Consider the following 20,725-nt stretch of genomic DNA (forward strand, 5'->3'; position numbering starts at 1 on the left):
TTATGGACATAAACAAACAAGTAAACAACATTTAATGTCAAATGTATTTATATTTTATTTGAATAAAGGCCAACAAACATTTCAGTTTCACATAACAGGACGTTACCTTTTCTGCTCTCATTATAAAAACTCAATACGTTTTCAATAAAAAATAATACAATACTAGAATATTTGCATTTTCTGAAGAAAATGCAACTGAGGATGCAGGTGATGGCCTGTGTCGCACTGCATTAGCTAGCATTAGCATTAGCTAGTTTTTACATTAGCATAAGTTAGTATTAGCTAGCATTAGCTAGTATTTACACTAGCATACGTTAGCATTAGCTAGAATTAGATAGCATTAACATTAACTAGCTTTAGCATTATCATAAGCTAGCTTTACGTTAGCATAGCATTGCATTAGCATTAACCTAGCTTTAAACATGATAGTGACGCCTGAGGCTTCTGCAGAGCTAATGCTAACAAGCTAATGCTACCACCGCTGCTCCTACTCCAACTTGCCGAGCACAGATTGATGTTGTTGGACCACAAGAAAATAAATCAATTTAATTTAATGAAATAAACCGTTAATATTTTGGCATATATATATATATATATTTTTTTTTAGCATTTTTCCCTTGACAACATTTCACAACTTAAACATGTAGATACTGCAGTTTCTTTGCTGTCATAAATCACAACTTGTGCCTTAATTGACTATTTATTTAGAGTTTAATTATGATTTTGGCTTTGTTTTTCCTTTAACTTTTGATAATTTATGCTGGGAATAGAATTAGTCGGCCTTTTTGTTTAGTAATCAATTTTGGTCATGCTGTAAGTTTGTTTTTACACATCTGATTTATTTAACACAGTGAAAATCATCTTATCCTCATCCTACGTTTGTTCTGATCTCTACACACAGGGACCTGAAACATCATATAATCCTTTTACGCTATGATCTCCTTAAGTTATATAAATCTATTAAAATCTACTCACTATTAGTTCAGCAACCTTTAACATGTTTGAGAAAAGAGAATGATTCAATCACATTGAAACAGGTTAAATGGCTGTTGTGTAACCAAGAGGAGGATGAGGATGTGTTACAGCTTGAAACGCTTTTAATGAATGACTGTTGTGCTGCTCAGTTCCTGCTATTTGTTGCTTCAATGATGACAGATACATGTCTGAGGGAAGGGAATTATGTGTGTGTGTGTGTGTGTGTAATATGCACTCAAATGTGGGTGTGTGTGTCTTAAGTGTGTGTGTGTCCTACACGCTGGCCTGTCTTCAGTGCTTCTCTGTAATTAATTGGCTGTCTGAAAGCGCTGAGCCAGCAGGGTCCGTGCTGGGATTCCACACACACACACACACACACACACACACACACACACACACACACACACACACACACACACACACACACACACACACACACACACACACACACACACACACACACACACACACACACACACACACACACACACACACACGATCCTATTTCCCTACCCAGCATAACACACTGCTACACACATGCACCTAAAGATGCTCACAATTCCCTCTCACTGCACTAGGATGCGACACACACCAGAATTATACACGTTCAATTACAACGGAATTACAATTACGTTGACTTGCTCAATTACTAAAGTTCCATTACATTTAATCACAACTACTGAGCCTTTACTAAATAAGGCAGTCCATAAAACTGTTTTGACCCATGTCTTAAATCAATTTTAAAATACACAAAAAAATATTGTCTGTCCTCCAAGTACTTTTTCATTTCTTGTTTTCCTTGTTAGACTTCCTTATTCATGAAAATATTACTATTATTATTTTTAGTGTGGGTGTCTGAGCCTTTTCGCTGTCAGTGTACCCCTTAATTTCAGTTGTTTTTTAATTAGAGAGGCTTAACGTAACCGTAAGAGGTTGAGGGTTTTTTCCTCTGCCTCTGGCGTTTGAGCGATGTTGACCAATCAGAACGGTGGAGGCTTGCGATCTCAGATTCAGCTGGAACAGATAAAAGGTTGAGTTTCCATGAAGCAGATCCTAAAGTGTTTCGACAGACGCTCTGTGATTCCTCCAGAAGAGGGCGCTGTCCACATTAAACCAAATATTTTTTAAAGTAGATTAATGTGTTGTTTGACAGTCTACAACTAACATGACTCCTTCACGCATCCTTTTAGCAGTTTATGCATTTAAATGTATCAAATATAAAAAGTGCAAATCAAATCGCAATCGCAATATTGGTCCGAAAAATCTCAATTAGGTTTTTGGTCATAATCGTGCAGCCCTAACGAACGGGTAAACCTAATCTGAAAAATATTTTAATGATTGTTAACTACGTATGTGTTAGCCATAGAACTGTAACATGGTTCCCACAGGTTTGCATTTGATTGCATTGTAAATAAAACATTTTTTAAATAAAATGTTTATACCAATGTGTGTGCGTGTGTGTGTGTGTGTGCGTGTGCGTGGAAATCAAAGTTATTGTCCCTGTGTTAAGCCATTCACATTTTCCTGTCACTTTTCATTCCACTTCCTGTCAGAGACCAGATGCAACGTTTGCTGCCAAAGCTACAGCCGTAAAAGACTTTGAATAAACCGATTAGGATACACAGTAAAATAACTTTTAATGGGATGGTAAATTTTCAGGCATTCATTGTAGGGAACTGAAGCAACAAATGATGATTAGGGGGTACTTTAATTTTGGCCTGTGCTGAGATTTGTATGCATGAAATCTGTAGCGCGCGCACAGGAAGAGATGAAACGGCAGGCGACAGCGAGGGGAAAATGGAAGTGGGAAAGATGAATGAATGTGGGAGTTGGTGTCGATTGCTCCTGTCTGTGCACACATACGCACACATGCACACACACACACACACACAGATACACACTTCCCTCTCTCACTCACTTGGCAGCCTTCCTTTCTCCACCGACCTCTTCCCTGCCCTCCCTCCTTTTCTCTGTAGGGTATATTCCCCCTCCATTCTCCTTGGCGCATTGCTGCAGTCAGCACAGTCACACTGCCACCATGACACACACGCAAGCACACACACACACACACACACACACACACACACACACACACACACACACACACACACACACACACACACACACACACACACACACACACACACACACACACACACACACACACACACACACACACACGGACACGGTCCTTCATGTCAGCATGACTGCATTACCTCTTCCTTTGCAAACTGTCATCATGCACATGCTAAAGATATAAAGTCTATTTTAATAAAATGCTCCCTCCATATGAACACAATGTTGCGTTTGGTTATGATTTCATTCACAAATTTGGCTTCAAATAAAGATCTGACATCTATAGGTGGAGTTTGAGATTCTTGCTTGGGGGGGCAAAAGAACAAATAGAATTAAATATATAAACCTTCTCGAGATTCACGCCAACCACAATGTGTGTAACATATACAATAAAGCAAAAATGATCAGTAACATAATTAATGATGTTGACTACAAAAATTTGCATCGACGCGCCGTTTAATGTTGTAAATTTTTACAATTTTACATTATATTAAGAATACACATTTTTGAATTAATTTGAAGAAACTGTAACAGAATCCATCCCCTAATTCAGTTAATCATTCAGCTGATCATGTTCCATGCTTCCCATTGGTCAGAGTTAGTCACAGCGCTGCATATAAACTGCCACAATGCCTCGCAACCCACCCCCATCCAAGCTCCTCCTCTTCTGTCTAATTAAACAATGTCTTCTGTTGCCAACATCTGTGGTTCTGTTCCTGGGGTTCCTGCTGACCGCTCTCTCTGCTTATGAATCTCAATGTAGCTCATGGAAGAGCGAGGGGGGAGCTCCCTTTGCTTCGGGCTTTCCATGCAGCCGCGTGGAATGGCAGGAAGATCCCAGACCACAGCTTTATTGCCACATTTAAACTAAATTTTTTTTTTGTGATACTAAGGAGACTATAACTAATTTAAAAAAAAAAAAATACATGTGAACGAAAATTATATCAAAATTTATCTATGTTTTTGTCAACCAATAAAAACGAAACTACGATTTTGTCACATGGGATGAAAGCCAATCAGATCACATCAAATCTGTCTGTGTTTACACAGTCTCTTGCACATGGACATGAAAATTAATGCCACAACTTTGTATTCATTCATAATTCAGGAAAACGGAACAGTGTAGTAGAACCAACAGGAACAATGAACAATAGAATGTGGGATTAGGTTTGTTGCTGTCCTGCTGTAACTTTCCTCTCCGTTCTCTGATTAGGTTTCTCTGCCTCACAGCTCTCTCATATCTGTGTTTGTCGCAGGAAAGTGCAGCACATATTCCATGTATAATTGATAGTCTGAAACTGAGGCTAGTCAGTTGTGATCCCCGTCCAACGTGTTTGTTGAGCAACACTTTGGTCCCAGAAGATTGGACGACTTTTCTCACTGTTTAACGGATCGTTTTGATGCGTTTGGACTAGTTTTGTGTCTCAGAGACGCAGTGATACGCAGCCAGCGCTCTCGCTACCAAATGTGTTTAGGGGTGCAGTTTGCATTTGTTGCAGGAGAATAAATAATTAATGGGATTCCATATGTTTTTTTTTTTCTTTTTTTATGTCTGCAGAGTATCTTCGCTCAGTTCCAGTTCAGCAGTGAGCGAGTCCTGCCATCAGATGCACTGCGGAGCGCCTTGGCCAAGACTTTCCAAGACGAACAACGCTTTCAGCTGGGAATTATGGACGACGCTGCCGAGTGCTTTGTGAGTGTGCAACGACACACACACACACACACACACACACACGAAGGTGATTGGTTGGATAAAGACTGAGTTAGAGTAACAGATCCGCATGCATTAAAAAGTTAATTTAAAGTGTGAACTTTGGGAGTGAGAATGTGTGGACTGTGTTTGCAGGTATTTTTTTTCTATTTACTGTATGGTGCTTTGAGACATTTCCGAATTAGTTGTTGCTTTAATCTTTAACCCTTTACAAGTAAGTGACCATTTTCGTATCATTTTCATTTTGCATGAAAAAATGCCTCCTTTGTGGCTCCTAGTGAGGATTTTATACAAGGAACTGGCAACCTAAACATAAATAGATCACCTTTACGACTTGTTTGAGTGAGTGGTGTGTGAAGAGGTTAAGTTGATGGTGTGCAGGCGTGTTAAACCTTTGTATACTCATAAGTGGCAGAGTGTTTTTTTTTAATGGTGCACTTATAGTTTACTTGTGGTTGTGAACTGCTTTAAACCCACAACACATGAAGTTGTAAAGGGAAAAAGGACGCCATGGTAAAATGCAAACAAAGTCTCACATCTTGATGAGTTAACACTCATTAAATCCAGAGATGAAGTACTTACGTTACTGTTATTGAGTTGCTTTTATGGGTAATTGTACTTTTTTGAGTATATTTCTAAATCGGTAATTTTACTTGTACTTGAGCACATTTTAAAAGAAGTAATTAGTTGCAATTCTACACCCAACCGTTACTGAGTAAATTATAATTTTTTGTTTTTAAATGATTAAATGTAATACACCGCGCCAAAACACCATTGAATGCTTGTTATTTCCTCTCTTTTAAAGTTAATAAATGTAGCTATCCTGAAACCCTATATTTTGAATTGATTGAATTCATTGGTGTTATTTTATTTAAAAAATAATTGTACATTTTGACAAACAGATGGAAATTAAATGAAGTTCCAATTGTGCAAGATTTGGTTTCTTCCTTTTAAGTTTATACATGAGATGTTTATTGTATGCAAGGGAACCGTGGCAAGATTTATTACCAAAAATAAATATGGAGGGTATAAAAGTAACTAGTAACTTTTACTTTGAGTACTATTTATTTGAGCTACTTTTTACTTTACTTGTGTATTTTATGTATAGTATGGCTTACTTGTACTTGAGTACAATTTCAAACAAGTAACAGTACTTCTACTTGAGTAGGATAATATCAGTACTCTTTACACCTCTGATTAAATGAGTTTGTGCATATTTCATGTGTTTAAATAATAAGATAATATGGTAATCATATTATTATAGCTGTAAATGTAAAAACTTAGCTGTTTATGGGTTTATTTTGTTGGTGAAATATGTAGGTTTTGCAGAAAATCTCATAAAATTGGTTCCATAAAAAGCAGCCATTGTTAGACAGTGTTCTGCAGCTTTAAAATTTGACTTCAAATTAAAAGCACAGGATTTTTCACCACTTGGCCCATTAATACACGAACTCTTGTCTAAACCATTGAACTGTTGTTTTAAGCCATTTTTTTTTTGGACGCCACTAAACAGCTTTTGTTGATTGTTGATTAAAGTGGTTAAAAGGAATAAGGAAAGAAATGCTTACGGGTAAAAACTTGACTACTTTATTGTCTTGTTCTGTGCAGCCAATCTTGTTGTTGTTTCGTTTCTGCCACATAAACCTCCACCGTGTGTGTGTGTGTATATGTTTTATGTTTGTGTCTGAGAGTGGCTCTATGATCGATTGGTACTAAATATGTTCTGTCAGGGAATCCTTCGACTTTCCCATGAAATAGAAACAAATCAACAAGAGTGTGGACAGAGATGAGAGATCAAACATGCTGTGTTTTTTCAGGAGAATCTGCTCATGAGAATCCACTTTCACATCAGCTCAGAGAGCAGAGAGGACATCTGCACGGCCAAACACTGCATACCGCACCAGAAGTTTGCCATGACTCTGTTTGAACAGGTAGGACAAGCCTCAGTGAGTAAACTCAGTGTAGACCATGGTGCTAACCACGCATATGAAAACGACTTTGATGAGCTGCATCTTGGTTCACTGTGTGCAGCGAGTGACTGCATGGAATGTGTAGGGACATAAAATCGACAGCTATTGTGGGAAAATCTGTTCCTAACTTCCATTTGATTGGATCATTGATCTGGAAACTGTTTTAATTTTCTTTTTATAAGTTATGTCTAAACCAAATATTTGGAAACATTACCTGCATCACTCATTATATTTGGTTGTGGTGTCCTAATGGGTAAAACAGTGTTTTTCAGCCTTTAGGTCACCTGAAAAAATCCATTACTGATTAAAATTATATTTTCAAGTTATCATATAAACACAATAAATCTCAAACAACTGTGTTCTATTCTTAGATTTTCTCTAATATAAATCTAGTAAATTAAAAAAAAGCATTATAAAAATATCTTGTTGCTACTATTTGTAATGCCCTTTAATAAACATAATCAAAAACTAATTCTAGGAAGAAAGAAAAAAAATGACCCTGGGGTCGCCAGAAATTTGTGAAATCAAAATGAGGGCATGACCCAAAAACAATTGGGAACCACTGGGTTAAAGAATCGAGTGGTATGTTTGACCCCTAGAGTGAGGTATCTATTCAACAACTTCACTGTTCCTTCTTTATTTTGGATTTTTTTTCTCATTTGTTCCTATTTTTGAACTGAAGAAAATGTGACGGAACAGAATTCTGGACAGTTTTGAGCTAATGTACATGCTTCTCTCCAAAAGAATATTATGCACTATGTGACAGATAACACTTATTGATGTATGATGTCCCCTCGCACCTTTTTAGGTTAAACCTAGCTGCTTCTTAAATTATACAGCCTTAGCGTGAAACAGCTTAAACAGCATTGACTGAAATTACAATGTTCGGGTATTCCATGACAAAGTTGTTTGTTTTTTACGGAAGCAGATTAGGGACAATTTTGATCAAATCAAGAATAAAGTTGAAATGTCGAGAATACAGTCGAAATATAATTTCAAGATTAAAGTGAAAAAACTAGATTAAATTTGAAATATTGTGATAAAAGTCAAAGGTTTCTTAATAAATTCAAAATTTTGACTTTAATCTCAACATATTTCAACTTTAATCTCAACATTTCGACATTATTCTTGATTTGCCCAAAATTATATTCTCCATTTAAAATTGGCCCCAATCCATTTCCGTAGTTTTTCAATACAGATCATTTGCATTAAATACAAAATGACATCTAACAATATCCTTCATTATGATGCTTTAAAAAAAAAAAAGTGCAGAAAACAGGCTGTAATTTATTTTTTTTTCCTATGTGCATTGGTGTAGAATTCACCACGATAAACATAGTTTCAATTACCAATATAAGTCAATTTTATTTATAGAGCACATTTTAGAACAACAGACATTAACCAAGTGCAGTACAGAGGTTATAAAATGTACACAAGCAAAAGAAACTGAGATAAAATAAATGTAAATACAAAACCAAAAATGCCAGTTCATAGTTTGGTTAAAAAGCCACAGAATATAAATTGGTTTTTAAACGATTTTTAAAAGTATCAACTGTAGGAGAGGTCCTGATAAGGAGGGGTAGGCTGCTCATTGTAATCTATCATCCTTCTCTTTGCACTATAATTAAAAATGAGGATTTAAGGTGTGAAGTGTAAGGCCTTCCCGGGTCATCATTTCCATGTAATTGTTACTCATCGATGTAATTCTATTGTGCCGCTTGTTGAATTTAGCAGATGGAGCTTATAACAGAACGTGTTTATGGACAATAAAGTTTGACCTTGAATGTGGCTGAAAACAAAATTACTTCTTGATAAACATGTGAGACGTTTAACCTCAATATGTCTTTTTTTATTTTTTCTTCTCTTTGCAGTGTGTGTGTAACAGCTGCGGAGCCACATCAGACCCCCTGCCCTTCATTCAGATGGTTCATTACATCTCCACTACATCCCTCTGGTAAGTCCAACGTACACACACACACACATGCTGCAGTAAATCTGGCAGTAAAGGAAGGTACAGCGTGTTCTCTCCCTTCCTGCCCGGGTCTTTGCTGAATGAGCACCACCCATACGTGCACACGTAAGCGTGCACGATCATGCATATTCAAAAGCATATAAGAGGCTGATCATCATAGCCCCTGCATGTGAAGGTGGATGTTAGCGTGTCGCTCTGCACGCAGGTGCATGGACACGCAAAGGAAGTTGGAGTTTCTGTGTGGGTGTGCACGGCGACCCGAGCTGTTGCATAAGAGTCACACACGAAAGAAGGAAACAAGGGGAAGAAATCAATTGTGGTGTTTGATTCAGTGGACTCGGGGGACCGCATCGATCTATAAGTGGAACAGTTGGCCAGAACGATTTAACAGGAAGAAAATAACAGGAAGTTTTGTTTTATTTGTCTCAGAGAAATGAAACACTGCAGAGGAAATTGAAGGATGAATGGAGGCAGAACCCTAAACAAACACTGCGTGTCTAGGTAGTTGTGTGTTTGTTTGCATTGGAAAGCATTTTTTTTACAATCAAATACCAAAAAATCAAGTGAGTTCACTGTAGTACAAAAATTGTTGTACCATTGTCTTTCTTTGGCATCAAATTTAATTGTATGTGTGTGAAGAGGTGGCAGAAATCGAGACGGGGGAGGAGAAAAGTTCACATCAGGCTAATGGTGTGAAAAGGCAAACTTAGGTCAGATTCATAACTGGGTAAAAATATGTTTTCTTAATGAACTACAGCGCAAAATGAAAAAGTTTACTCTGCCGAGAGGATGCTAGGTGGAAACAATCTACTGTATATACAAAGCTCTAAATCTGGATATCTGCTCCTTTTTGCAACATAAATTTATAGTAAGGTGTTTATTAAGTAACTGTACTGAAAGGGATGATTCACTGTTTTTACAAAGGTGGCCTAAAACCTTTGAAATGTACTTATAAGCAGATCTATGATAACGTTTAAAAATAGGACTACTTTACCGTTTTTGATCCTGTGTTCTGCCATCTTCAAATCACGTGATTGAAAACATCACATGGCCCCACTGCCTGTAAACATCCAATTGTTTCCTATTGGAGTGAAACATTCAGCCTGACTTTTAGATAATTTAACAGTTTTTTTTGGTCAAAATGAGCCACGCACTGTTTAAGGGAGAGTAAAGGCCCCTTAGGAGAAAGCTGCCAAATGATCTAAAAAGCAGACTGAATGTTTCACTCCAATAGAAAACAATGGGGTTTAACTTTCCACAGCCACCACCATTATACCTAAACTTCACACTTGTCACCAGACTGACTTGATTACACAACATAAAAAGCACAATATGTTCTACTATAACTTCACATCTCACTCTCACTTTAAAATAATCAATTCTTCCCCACCCTTTCTATTTCCTGCCTTGAGTTTCTCCTCCCTGCTCCCTTCCCCTTCCCCCTCGGCCACCACCCCCTCACCTAGGTGTAACACTGCTCTCCCTTTTTATATCCTCCCTATAATAAATTGTTTCTTACCCTTCCTTAGGGAGGGCTGGTGATAAAATAAAAGAATTTATTTTATTGCAATAACAAAATATGCATTGCTGTCTCAAAATGATTGCACTTCTTGTAGTGTTGACCTTTGACAGCATGTGCAGACAAGTGGAAAAAAAAAAAGAAAACAATGGGATTTTTTTAGGCAGTGTGACATCATCAATCATGTGATTTCAAGATGGCGGAACACAAGCTCTAAAACGGTAACGCAGCCCCATTTTCAAAAGTTAATAATACAAATATGGTGCAAAATAATGCATTTTGTTAAGCATAGATCTTTTAATAAGGACATTTTAAAGGTTTTAGGCCACTTTTGTAAAAACAGTGGAGGATCCCTTTAATGCATGGCTGCTTAGCTCAGTTTTCCCAGGCAGCAGTTTTCACCTTCAGAAGCTTCAGAAGTTTAAACACAAACAAAATCTGCCTGACATCACAGAAATGCTTTTTATTTTTACTTTGTGTAGCCACATTTGTTGCTTATGTGTTGTATATAATCGACTGTTACAGCCTGTGCATATATTTAGCTGTAAAATTACTTATTCATAATATAATGGCACAGGATGAATTATTAATTTTATGCTCTATACGTTGTTTTTATTCACTGCCAGACTACTTCTACTTCTGGTTATAGACAACCCCCTTTTGCAAATCATATAAAGTTCATTCTAATTCAACGTCTAATTTCTAATCTTTATTGTACATATGTTCAAAGTATTGCTACTTGTGTGTAGGCCAGGGATTCACCATTTTTGCCTCAATTTATGATTTAAATTATTTTGGTAATACAAAAAAATAGTAAATAATTAGAACTACATTGTTTTTATTTACTCTGTATATTAGGATTTTGTATTTTGCAATGTGAAATGTCACTGTATTTGTAATCCTTTTCCACTTAGCATGCTGCTGTTGTATTTTGGAATGTTAAAATAAAGTTGCTAGCCTTAATATATTAATATAGCTAATGCGAGCAACAGTATTTCCAGCAAGTTCATTTTGTCTTCTTTTTCGAAAAAATATGCTAAGGTTTCATTTGTTCAGACAACTTTTTAGAAAATGTACTTTGATCTCTTGACATGTTTCGGCAGCCAATTGTCAGTCTTCCTCAGAGGCGTCTACTGATTACTTTGATGTAGCCTTACAAGTTATTTTTTAAGGAAAACATCAAAGCATTTACCAATTGCTTTCATCAAAGTGATCAGTGATCAAAGCGATCAGTAGATGCCCCTGAGGAAGACTGACAGTTGGCAGTCGAAATTACTTATTCATAATATAATGGCCTGGACAAACTGAACTTGCTGGAATTATTATTGCTAGCATTAGCTGCTGGTGTTTGAGCTTGTTTTTCCATCTCCTGTCCCCATAGTAGCAGACTGCTCCTACTTCGGTGTTCTAGTTTTAATGGTGACCATTTTATCTGATGCCAAATTTACAAAACCAATGAGCTTTGCTTTCATTCAGGGTGATTAAAGAAACTGAAAAATCAAAGTTGTTTACCAGTTTCATTTGCTGTCCAGGTTTATCATCCATTATTGATTGTAAGCAAACTGTGTGTGTGTGTGCGTGTTCAATGTTGCAGTAACCAAGCCGTGAGGATGTTGGAGTGCAGAGAAAAACCCACACCGGACATGTTTGGAGAGCTGCTTCGCAACGCCAGCAACATGGGAGACCTGCGCAACTGCCCCGTGAGACTTTCACACACACATGCACACACACACACACACACACACACGTCAATGCACACTCAGCAGCTTTGATTAAAAAACAAAACAGTTTTTAGTTTAATGTTTGTGGGTTCTTGTTACATCTGTCAGTAAAATAGAAACAAAGTGAAAAGTCAGATTGGAATAATTTTTTTCCTTCTGTAGCACGGTAGGTTCATTATTTCTTCCCTTTGTTTTGGTGTCTGTGTTGTATAACCAGGAGTTAATTTGCATTTTTCCCCATTTTTCTCAGCACTTTCAATTACCAGCAGCAGCAGTGTTTGGCATGTCTATGGCGACCTCATTTTCATTCGGCTGTAATCATCATCATCATTGTGCATCAGAAACGCACGATTCAGTGAACAGGCAGCATTGGTTTGACTTATATTTATTAATAAGTGGTAAGGCTAAGAGCATTAGATTTAATGTACATCCAGCAGCGTGGAGGATTATGTAAGAGGAAGGCGTGTTGATTCAGAGGGGATGATGCTCTAAGGAGGGTTTCAGTCCTTTGTTTTGCAGGGTTGTGTGTTGTGTTGTTGTGTTGCCACATGGGGAAAACGCTGCCGTTGAATGGATTGGTCTTGGCACGACACACTCTCTGCTCTCTGCCAGTGTCCACACATGAAGCCTCCTGTTGGGCCTCCAGCAGGCAGCGGCTCCTCACCTATTACACCAATGACGCATTTGGGCTTCAAACGTTGACACTGTGCAGTGCACAGTCCTGTGGGGGACGCACAACCTGTGTGTGTTTATCTTCCGTCACGCTGCTCTTTTGTTAAGACCACGTTGGGCTTCACTCAAACAAACGGCTGGTATTTGGATGAAAGTGCGGCTGCTGGAAGAGACTGTCAGCAGCAGATTGGAGTGTATGCGCGCACGTGTGTGTGTACTTGATGGCACATTTTTTTTGGATTGGGAAGATGGCTTCAGTTGGATGTAATGAACAGGATAGGAAGCGTTTAACCTCTTTACAGTGAATTTCTATTTTAAAATCCATAATATTTCAACTAAACTTCAATGAAGCAAAGAAGAAACACCAATCAGCTGTTATTATCAACAGTATCAGTATTGTCCAATATTGATATTCTGATATTAACCAATACCGATATTTACATAAACACTCCTCCCTCCACACCTAGTTTTAGGTCACATAGTTTACTTCTCCATAGAAATGGCCTACTTATAATTTCATGTATCTCACAATAAACATAATTTGGGCAAGATAAGAATAGTTATTCAACTTTATTTATGCTAAATAGTGCAATATTTCTCTAGTCGTTAGTATTATGATGCCTTTTTTGTGCCATAAATTAGTCAAACAGTAGAAGTTATAAAAGTATCATAGTTGCACAATGTGTTCATAGTTAGCGACATTTTGAATGATTTTTCTTTGTATATTGTGCAAACTTTTGTTTTACCTATATTAGATATGAATTTTTCTTATTTATTTCTTAATGTGTTATTAACATTTTCATTATAAACAAGAATTAAATTTTTTTACGACAGTGACAAAACCAAAAGTGACCTTTAGGGGGAGCGCTAAGCGCAAGTTACTTAGTTCTGCTTTAAATAAAATTACGATTTCCCACGTTTGTTTAAGTTTGATTAAAAGCCTTCATTTATTTAAACCACGAAGAGCTTTACAAACAAACATTAAAATCTTAAAATCTATTCTAAACGTAGTTAATAAAATACAATTAAATTGGGTTAATTACAGTTTTATAATCCTTGCAGGGCAGGTAAACCTTTACTTTGGATACAATTCCTAAATAATAAAAGCTGTTTTTAATATTAAGCTCAACAACCTTTACCTGGCTACAGTCTGAGAACTTTCACTGGTGTGTCATCTGAGACCAGTTTGTATCATTTCCTTTAATGCCTGGTTTGTTTACTTCCTGTTTATGAATTCTAATAATTTCCTGCTAATCCTCACTTCCTCTGAGGTGCTTTATTTTGTTCTGAGCAAGGCTTTAATCAGCATTCTGCAGAACTGCTGCATTGTTTGAACAACAGCCGTGTTATGTAACTCAAAGTCATTTAAAAAGGACAAAAAGAGGGGAAAAGATCACTAAAATTTTGCAGAGGCTACTGTGGGGACTTTTGTTTTTATTAAGAGGCCAAGCAAGTTAGTTTGCACCACAATATGATGAATGATAATGTCAGCAGAGAGGGAACATGTCAAAGTGAGAGTGCCGTGTGTGTGTATGTGTGTGTTTGGCAAAGCTTCTGGTTACTAGAGTGTTTTCAGGCTGTTTCCAAGCTCGCTCTGCCAAAAGCCGTGTGTGTGTGTGTGTGTGTATCTGTGTGTGTATCTGTATGTGCGTAGCTGCTTCATGGTGGGTCACGACTCAAAGGAAGTACTCGGAACAAGCGGTTCTGAACTCAACAGAAGGGCCCAAAGGACAAAAAACGACTTAGCACAGCTCTTTTTTTTTTACTCCTTCACTTCTCCTCTCTCTGCAAACTGTGATCCTTTGTTGATTTAAGTTTTACATTACACTGTCATTATTTGTCATTGGCATGAATAAGATGTCATGAAGGCTGTCATTAAGTATCGTTCGCTAAATTATGAGACATTTGGAGCCATGTTGGCTTTTTTTGGGTTTGGTGGATGGATCTAGTGGGGTTCGGTAGGGTTAGGGTAACAAACAACACTTAATGACAGACTTAATGACACCTTATTCATGCTAATGACAGGTGTCATGTCATAATAATGACAGCATAGTGTCAGCCTTTACTGTATGTATAAAACTTCAACTAAAGTGCTACCGAATATTTCATAAGTCCACAATTTATAGTGTAAAAAAAAGCTCAGGGCTGCTGTATTGCACAAAAGCACAAGGAATTTTTTGTCCAGTCAGGAAAGACTTTTGAAATGCAACCTATATAAGAAGTTAGTCGCCTCCATGACAGTTTGTTCAGAACCAAATATTCAGATAACCATAAAATGTCTTTGCGTTCCACGGAGGTTTACGTCACTGAAAAACATTAAATGGAAAGAAGAAAACCGTCCATGCTTCATTCAATACAACAAAACATCTCCTAAAAATAAAAAAATAAAATCCTCTTCTTTTTCTTGATTTCTCGTTTCCAGAGCAACTGTGGAGAGGTGCTGCGCATCCGTCGGGTGCTGATGAACTCCCCAGAGATCGTGTCCATCGGGCTGGTGTGGGACTCGGACCACTCTGACCTGGCAGAGGACGTCATACACAGCCTGGGAACCTGCCTACGTCTTGGAGATGTGAGGGCATCGCACAATCACAACATGAATTTAGTTACCTGGATGTTATAAAGCCTGTTTTCACATTTCAAAGTTGTTGTCAAAAAACACACACGATTTATGTAACAAGACGTAACAAACACAAGGCCCAGGGGCCAAATCCGGCCCTTTGGAGCATCCAATTTGGCCCGCATGACATGAATCATTGTGTAAATAAAACTTGACAATATTTGTAGGTGCTCGCCATTTTGCTGGTGCTTATATCACATGATGGCAGTCATTTTTATTGTTAAAATTCTTACAAAATCTTTAAATTTTCCTCAAATTATACATATTCCTTAAAATAATTGAAATTAGTCAAAAAATCGAGTAAATTTAAAGTGTAGATCCTGTTGGAACTGATATCTGTCACTTGTTGCTTGGATATTTTCGGCTTTCTACATATTTTGTATTTTGTGTATACATAGAAATGCAAACTCGGGGTTCTCGCCAGCGCTGTTGAGTGTAGGGGCCCTCCATGCTGTGATTCTGATCAATGCGTTTTGACCAGCGTAGGGGGCTTTTCTGTTGTTTTTAAATTATTTTTGACACAAAAGGGACTTCCAGGCATGCATTGGTTGTTTTAACTCTCTTTAATCTGCGTAATTCTTAAATCTGCCCCTGGACCTCCCTACAAGACTTGTGCGCCAAGCGATCCCTCTATGCTGTGAAATATTGAATGGACAGAAAGTGGGCAAGGCTACGTTTGATTTTTCAAAATAAAAGCCAGGGTAATAGTCAGGAAAAAGTCAAATATTATTTGAAAGTGACTTTTAAAATATGGCAATAATACAGTATAATGCAATAATAATAATTTGTCATCATTGTAGTCATGAAATCCACATGCACACATGTTGTAGTGTGTCATATTTGCTTCCCTCGAGTGCACAAATATCACTACGAACGCAGAGTTATATAGTTAGAAAACCAACATGCATACTTCTCCTGACCAGCACTTCCGTGTCATGTTTATTCAGTGTATTTCATCATGGCTGTCTCCACTGAAACTTCATCCTGAAGTGATAGCCATTTATAATGGATTAGTGAATATGAATATATGCTACAGTGAGTCAACTTTTACCCATTATCGTCTCTCTTTGCCGGCGCCGCAACTCAGGTTTTTTTCCCCCTGAATGCAGCTCACAGTGAGATTGCAGTGAGAGTTTAGTTCTTTTTCATGTCACTGTTCAAAGCAAAGCCATCTGTTTCACTTCCCTACTGCAGCTTCCACTTTGTCTTTCTTCTGAATCTGTCTTCTCTCCGGTTTGATAAAATGCTTAAAATCCGCTCTACCTTCAAAACTGAAACTTTTCAGTTTCGTCTCAGAGGATAGACTTTATATCTTCCAGGAAATTGGAAGGTTTAAGAAGCTTTTCACCCAAAAATGTGCTCTTTGATCTTATTTCAGCTCATGGTGACATTTTAACAGGGTTGGGGTCAATTATAATTGTAATTGAAAAAATGTGTTGCTGTTGTAATCATAATTTAATTGTAATTGGCATGGAAATTCTGTAATAATAATTTATAATTTAATTAAAAGCAAAACTGGAGAACAATGTTACAGTTCTGTGGCTTACACATACACAGTTACCAATTATTAAAACATGTTTTCCCATGACCTGTCGGTTCTCTTGAGGATCATTTCACCATTTAAAGAAAAAAAAAATGAAATTGAGATGTGTACTTACAGAAAAAAGGCTCAGACCAAAAATATTAATATTAATATTTTGATGGATAAGGATGCCTGATATTTTTTAGTGTATTTTACAGCTGATTTAAGACGTGGGTCAAAACTGACCCATTATTATAAGAGATGCTAATAGGTAGCTAACACAAGAGGAAGGTTACGTTTTATGGGGTTCATTATTTCAGTAATTGTGAGTTATTGTAATTGAACTTCAGTAATTGAGAACATAATTGCGAGGATGCTAATCTTAATGCTATTACTAGGTTATTTTTATTGCTAGGTTCAGCTGCAAATAAATAAAATAAAAGGAAATGCTAATGCTAGGCTAATGCTGTTGTTATTTTATTGCTAGGTTAATTCTAATGTTAGGTAAAGGCTAGGGTAATTCTAATACTAGACTAATGCTGTTGCTAAGCTAATACTAAGGCAAGGTTAATATTATTGATATGCACATGCTAATGCTAGTTTAATGTTAGGCTATTTTTTAATGCTCGGTTGATGCTATTGCTAGGCTAATGATAATTTTAAGCTACTGCTAGCTAATATTAATGTCAGGTTAATTCTCGTTAATGCTAAGGCTAATGCAGTAGCCAGCACCTTGCATTTTCTTCAGGAAATGCAAATGTTCTTGTTATATTTGACTCTCAGGGATAAAAAAAAAATAGTTGTAATAAAAATGCTGGTCACTGTAATCGTAATTGAACATGGATAATTGAAGATGTAATTGTAATTGAAAAATGTAATTGACTCCAACCCTGCATTTTAAACTCAGGTGGTTCATTGTGTCAGGATTTAATGACAGGTTGATTGTTGAATGACTTTTCTGTGTGTGTGAAAGTGTGTTGGGCTGCTTTATCTGCTGCAGGTGACCTTTACTGAGACATCAATGTGAGATGTGGGCAGAGTTAGTGCATGAGCAGCTGCAGTGTGAATGCAGCAGCAGCAGTGTTAGTGTGCTGTTTACAATAGGACGGCAGTATGTGAGGGATTACCGCATGCAGCATCTATACTTGCTTGTTTTCACAGTAACTCCTGTGTTTCTACCTCCCCTCCTACCGGACACCTCGCTCCTGCACGTGTCCCCCCTCCTCCTCCTATCCCACCTCCCTCCCCTCTCTTCCTCACTCTCTCTCTCTCTCTCTCTATTTCTCACTGTAGTTGTTCTACCGTGTGACAGAGGAGAGGGCTCGCCAGGCAGAGCTCTACTTGGTGGGCATGGTGTGCTACTACGGCAAGCACTACTCCACCTTCTTCTTCCAGACCAAGATACGCAAGTGGATGTACTTCGACGACGCCCACGTTAAAGAGGTGAGTGTATGCAGGAGTTCAGTGGATTTTGTGCATTTGAATTGTCCTTGACACGTCACTGACAGTTCACACAGGTCAGTGACAGTGTGATAATATGATATGATTAAAAGGACGCTCAGCAGCACAAAATGCGCTCGACCTTCTGCTTTTTGTCGGAGTGTGTGTAATGTTATATCTGAACATGAATAGTCGTTTCTGAGTGTGTTTTTTGGATGCAGATCGGACCCAAGTGGAAGGACGTAGTGTCGCGCTGTATCAAAGGCCACTATCAGCCCCTGCTGCTGCTCTACGCTGACCCCCGTGGGACACCCGTAATACTGCAGGACGGCCCCAACCCCTGTAGCAGCTCCAACCCACAGCTGGAGCTCCGGCACTGCAGCAGCAGCAAAGCCGGCTACGACAGCGAGGACTCAGGTACGAGAAAGTCAAGCAAGAAATTAAAGTTCTTGGCCGAAACCGAAAATGAGAAGTTGCTTGCAGTGCACACAGGGGGGCAGACATCACCTGCTCAGCAGCTGATCCTCTTCCACAGAGCGTTTAAATGCGTCATTTTAAGTGAAGTTTTCACACGGTTAAAAAACCATTTTTTGTTTTGTTGCACCTCAGATGTGAGAATGTCGATTTTCATCTTGGAAAAACTTATTTTCTTGTTTGACCTCATTGGGCGGGGCCTCCGTATGAGAAAACAAGATCGGATGAGTTTGTTTTTACAAGGGATGCACCAAATTGAAAATTCTTGTCCGAAACCGAGGCAGAAAACCGAAACCGAAATTATTATTCCATTACATTTATGGCTCTGAATGTCTACTAACCTCACTGAAGCAAAAAAATTGCTCTTACAGGATTTAATTAATATTAATGCTTCAAAAAATAAATCAATTAAAAATATGAAAATATTTATTTAACACTGACATTAAGTAATATTGTACAGGCCTATAACTGACTGGGCTGCTGGTAGATAGTCAAATTAAATTTGTTCTCTCATTAAAACACAAAGTGCATTGAACTTCTTGTTAAAAATCAGCTTCTCTGCTTAATTTAGTATCTATGCATGTTCTAGGAGATGCACACAGAGCGTATGCGTCTACTGTCAGCGATGTTTGCTTGCGTCTTTACAACATCCTGTTTCGTTTGCCTTTTTTCAGTTGCTGCATCACTTGTTTTTTTTTTTGTCTGACCAGACCTCAGAGTCCGTGTGCAGCACTTACCTACCTCTGTAAACAAATGGAGGTCACTTCTCTCTTCAGGTCGGGAACCGTCCATATCCAGCGACACCCGCACCGACTCCTCCACGGACAGTTCGAGCCACCGAGCCACTCGCAGTCGCCCCCTCCACCAGTCGACGGGGAGCCACTTGTCCTGCGAGTCCCAGACCACCGTGGTCTGCAACTACAACCTCATCACACCGCCACTGGGCTCTGACACTGGAGGTAAGACTGTAAGTGTGGAGTGCAAATACTCACACTAAGGCTGCCTCCCATTACCCACACTTGCACCCTTGTGCCCCTTGGTTGCGTGCTCCTGCTGAAGGGTGCGAATGTGTAGGGTGTCCCAATCCTAAGGAGTGTGCTTTAGCTCCACCCACTATGCAAGTTTCATGCACATCTGTGTGAATAGTGCATGCAAGCAGACTTTGATGAAGGGAATTACCCATAAATCCTTTTGTCGTGGGACGCTCCAATTAAAAAAAAGAAAGAAATTGATGATATAAAAACTGTCACAGTAAACCATGCTGCTTGCAAAAATGGCAGAAAAATGTCTTTTCAAGTGTAAATAATGTATCAATTATGTAATTTCTGTAATATGTATTATATTAAAATACTTTTTGTATTGGAATGGCTTTGGTACATGTAGTTATGTCCCGTACATGTCCCCAAATTCCTTGTAATAGTGAAAATATTCAACATACATGAAATGGCTGATTCAATTTCTAATCTTTTACAGGGACAGAAAAAAAAATACACTTAATTTTATCCAGTTGAGGACAGAAAATTATGACGTCCTGACTCAGGTGGATGGTGTAACCGCAAACTGTCCCAATTCTACCCTTTCAGCACACTTGTTCCCTTACACACTTTACATCCAAAGTGCACTTAAACCAAGTGCGCCCTTTGTGGAAGTCCGTAGGGCGTAGTGTGTGTATTGGGACGCAGCCCACATTCTGTTAGTCTAACACACTTTTGTCAAACTCAAGGCCCAGGGGCCAAATCCAGCCCTTTACACCAGTGCTTCTCAAACTTTTTTGGCTCAAGTACCATCATTCTCTTATTTCTGAATCGAACCCCTTTGTCCAGCTTCAACATTTTGCTCAAAATACTATAAAAAAAAAGAAAACGTAATGAGCATAATGATGGAATGAATGAGCGATAACACACATTTGTAAATAAATGAAACAGTATTTAGTGCCTCCTGAATAGATTTATTTTTACAGTTTTTATAATTTCCAAAATGATAAATGAGGAAATGAAAATAACCCTTGTATTTTTAGTTCATGTTCATGATTAGTATTTTTAACCAAAAGTACACA

At 38.1% G+C, this 20,725-nt stretch overlaps 1 protein-coding gene across 2 annotated transcripts in view; it reads left to right on the forward strand.

The window, feature by feature from the left end:
• LOC114481543 (inactive ubiquitin carboxyl-terminal hydrolase 54-like) overlaps window positions 1–20,725 on the forward strand; it is a 66,088-nt gene that overhangs the window by 23,409 nt on the left and 21,954 nt on the right. For both annotated transcript variants that reach the window (XR_003676250.1, XM_028476468.1), the window contains exons 4-11: window positions 4,610–4,744; window positions 6,580–6,693; window positions 8,604–8,686; window positions 11,818–11,923; window positions 15,039–15,185; window positions 18,049–18,198; window positions 18,417–18,612; window positions 19,446–19,628. Coding sequence is in view for 1 of the 2 variants with exons in the window: in XM_028476468.1 (XP_028332269.1) it covers window positions 4,610–4,744; window positions 6,580–6,693; window positions 8,604–8,686; window positions 11,818–11,923; window positions 15,039–15,185; window positions 18,049–18,198; window positions 18,417–18,612; window positions 19,446–19,628 (1,114 nt within the window). In the remaining variant the exon portion in view is untranslated. The remainder of the gene's footprint in view (window positions 1–4,609; window positions 4,745–6,579; window positions 6,694–8,603; window positions 8,687–11,817; window positions 11,924–15,038; window positions 15,186–18,048; window positions 18,199–18,416; window positions 18,613–19,445; window positions 19,629–20,725) is intronic.

The sequence above is a fragment of the Gouania willdenowi genome, chromosome 19, assembly GCF_900634775.1.
Source record: "Gouania willdenowi chromosome 19, fGouWil2.1, whole genome shotgun sequence".
Taxonomy (NCBI): Eukaryota; Metazoa; Chordata; class Actinopteri; order Blenniiformes; family Gobiesocidae; genus Gouania; species Gouania willdenowi.